Raw genomic sequence first — 3,681 nt, 5'->3', positions numbered from 1 at the left:
AACATTCTCAACGTAAAAGGAAATTATGTATATACCATTTTTTGAAAACTTGTTTCAGAATTGTAGGTACGTTTTACATCTTATACATCTGTGCTAAACAGAATAAGAACAATATAGAATCAATATCATTTGAATGAAGCTTTAACCTGTAACACAGTATCTTCACATTGTTGTACTCCTGCTTTTACTAAAAGATCTGAATATTCCACCACTGGTACTACTAACGTTTATTGCCAACATTCATCTGTTGAAAAACCCCAGCACTACAAATTACAAAGTACACATTTGTGGGATTTAAATGTAATATCTTATATTATAAAGGCATCAATACCACCAGAGATGTGGCATTGAAGTCAGGCTGTATGTTGTGGTGCCTCTACTCAGCTTCTCTGGGGTCCATTTTCAGGGCCGAATGCAACATTTGTCCTCACTGACAGCAAAATGACATGGACTGAGGCCCAGAGCTACTGCAGAGAACACCACACAGACCTGGCCAGTGTGAGAAACCCGGCGGAGGAGCAGCAGATTGATGAGCTGTTACCTGGAGGGGGTTGGATTTGGATCGGCCTTTACAGAGACTCCTGGAAGTGGTCCGATGGAAGCAACTCCTCCTTCAAGTACTGGGCAGAAAATGAACCTAACTACAGAGCTTCAAAGGTTTGTGTGGCTGCAGCTTTCGACAACTCTGGAAAATGGGAGGACTTGGACTGTGGAGTGAAGAAACCATTCATTTGCTACGGACGTGAGTAAAATTCACAGCTACGTCAAAGCAAGTGATGATATTGAGTCTGCTGAAAAAGAAGACACCATAAATGTTGTGACTGATGAAGTTTGTTTGTGTTTTTAGCTGTTGTGCCTGTTTCAATGAAAGTGATAAAGGTGAGGGTGGAGAACCCAGACGGTGTGGATCTGAACGACCCCGCTTTTCTGGATGCGATGTTGGTGGAGGTAAATAATGTTTTCTACTTTTATGCAAAAACATCAATCTCCAGAAAGGAAATTCACATGACATGAGAACAAGAGACGAAAGAGGTAGGAAACAAATAAATAACTATTAAAGAATAATGAATTCAACGAAAGAAAATGTAGTAAATGAATTTCAATACGAATGAAATGGACCAAGATCAACATGAATGAAATTCTATATCCATTATACATTCAATACTTTGGCCACAAATAACAGGACCCAAGCATTTAGTAAGAAGACGTGTAAATATGTGCAGAAGTAAATAGCAGAAACTTAGCCACATGCCACCAAATGCATTAGGAAAATGTACAAATACTATTCCATAACCTGAGGTAAGCCTTTACACTGGAAGAAATACGGGGAACAACTACCATTTCAGATGAGTGAACTAAAGATAAATCATCTGTTATCATTGGAACGATAATGAAAATGAGTTTTTGTGTCTCAGGCGAAAAAGAACCTAAGGGCCCAGGGATTGGACGACAACGTCCAACTGGCCTGGAGGAAGCAGCCGGATGGACAAGTCTTCCACAAGGAGGAGGAGAAGAAGAAAAGGGATGAGCTCTAAAGCTGAATTGCTGTGTCGGCTTTTATCAGAGAAAAGTGTATTTCTTTCCTCAAAGTCCTCGTGTTACAGAATTCAGCTGCAACAATGATCTGAATAATCAATTAGTTACGATCATTTTGATAGAAGATAGAGAATCTAATGCTTTTCCTTGTTATATATGGTTATGAATTTAATATGTTTAGGGTTTTTACTATTGAATGTATTTGCTTGGCCGGTGGGAGATAATAATAAAATGTTTGGCTTTTGTTGAATTCTGATCAAGATTAAATTACCAATAAAAAAAATGACCTTTAGTGAAATTTCATACAAAAATTTGTTTTTTATTTGCATCCTAATTATAGTTTTTTTGTCTCACAATATCTTCAAATGAGTTATGTTGAAAACAGAAACAGGCCGTGCATTTCACACCTAGGCCTTCAGTAGTGTCTACCTGAATGAACCCACCTCCTAATAGCATTATTATGACGTCACGGCTATAGAAACCATTAATATGATACATTAACGCAGTATAACAGGGCGCTGCATCACAGACAGGTTTCTAATGTAGCGAGAATGAATGCCATTACTAAAGCAAGAACACCAAACAACACAATTCAACAAGCCTCCTTTCACTGCTGCGCCGCACATCCTCTCTAGCAGAAGCAACAATATTTACTTCATAAAATGACAAGAAAATATCAACAATGTTAAATAAAAGTCATTATAGCCATTACTCACCAATACGTTTGATTATTTGTTCCCAAAAACCATCCTCCTTTCTTTCTGAAGAGTTCAGTTACTGTGTTGTTCAGATTACCTGAGTGTTTCAGTTCCAATAATAAGTCCTGTTCTAACGCCATGGAGGCTGATGCTGGAAGTCGAGTCAGTTCAGTCGTATTTCTGTCAAAACACATTGTGGAATATAGGAATGAACAAAGTCCTGCTTCTGACACTGCTCAGTTCTCTTTATACATGAACCTTCCTGAGAACAGTTCCACCTCAGCCACATCCATCATGGTGCACTTTGTAATGGAGGGTATGTCCTCTTGTTGTCGTGTGCTATCCTTTACTCAATCTTTATTCTTCTTTATCCAACTTCCACCTTCAGGCATCCTATATCAACTCTCTGTCCAACAGCACCCTCTGGCTACAGTAACAGGACACAACATGTCCCCTTCTCTTGAAGGAATAACCTCCTACTGTATGTAACTCAGTAAAATGAAATATTGTAGTTAACACAGCATCCTGTAACTCAAGACAATGAAATCAACATATTAAACCATAAAGTATTACTGGTTCTTAGTGCAAGACTTGAATGCAAACTCAGGTTACTCTTAGTATCTAAGTAACAGTGGCGAGCCGGCAGGGCCCTAAAATATTCTACAAAATAATATTGAAAAACATTAAAAAAATATATTTTGTTTTAAATATTTTTTGAATAACATTTCTTTAGTTATATTTGTCAGTAGTTTTACCAAAATAACTCAGAGGTCAGAGGGCCTAGGTATAAAAGTCACGGCTCGCCACTGGGTTCCAGCATCTCAAAAGTGAATATTTTCTGGATTTCTTAGTCTTTCATGATGTATTCAACTTTAAACATTTAAAGCCAAAAGAATCATTTGGAAAAGGACAAAAAACCAACAATAAAAAACACACTTTGAGCAGTAAATAGGTACATTTTGGCATTCGACACTTTATTCACAAACTAAAACCAATCACTGTATCCAGGTCAGTGGTGACTGTACAGGTGTGTTAGGTCAGGATTAACTGGCTGTACATCGTGTGTCGACGCTTCACCGTGAACCCTTTATTGGTCCATTCATCCCTCCATCCTCCAATCAAAGTGCTCAGCAGTTTGTCCTTCAGTGTGTGTGTGTGTGTGTGTGTGTGTGTGTGTGTGTGTGTGTGTGTGTGTGTGTGTGTGTGAGAGAGAGAGAGTCCATTTCGGAACCAGGACTCTGATCTGAAGTGTCTCAGCTGGTCCAGAACGGTTTCTAGTGCGCGTCTTTAGAAAACACACCTAAACATTTACAAATACATTCAAAACACAACCAGGAGGTTTTTTTTCCTAGATAGTTGTTAGACAGCAAATAGCACCGCAGAGCAAATACTATGATTATTTGGGGTTAAAATAAAATAAAATCTCTATAGACAGCAGACTGGCTGC

At 38.4% G+C, this 3,681-nt stretch overlaps 1 protein-coding gene across 1 annotated transcript; it reads left to right on the top strand.

Moving 5' to 3' along the window:
• The first annotated feature begins 383 nt into the window (after nt 1-383).
• Nucleotides 384-1,814, top strand: LOC117478562 (chondrolectin-like). The gene is made up of 3 exons (XM_034125565.1): nt 384-742; nt 848-948; nt 1,416-1,814. The coding sequence occupies exons 1-3, from the start codon at nt 442-444 to the stop codon at nt 1,533-1,535; spliced, it is 522 nt and encodes a 173-aa protein (XP_033981456.1). The 5' UTR covers nt 384-441; the 3' UTR covers nt 1,536-1,814.
• The last annotated feature ends 1,867 nt before the right edge of the window (nt 1,815-3,681 follow it).

Source organism: Trematomus bernacchii, unplaced genomic scaffold, assembly GCF_902827165.1.
Source record: "Trematomus bernacchii unplaced genomic scaffold, fTreBer1.1, whole genome shotgun sequence".
Lineage (NCBI taxonomy): Eukaryota > Metazoa > Chordata > Actinopteri > Perciformes > Nototheniidae > Trematomus > Trematomus bernacchii.
The sequence above is the reverse complement of the archived record's forward strand: the minus strand, read 5'-3'. Positions and strand labels throughout refer to the sequence as shown.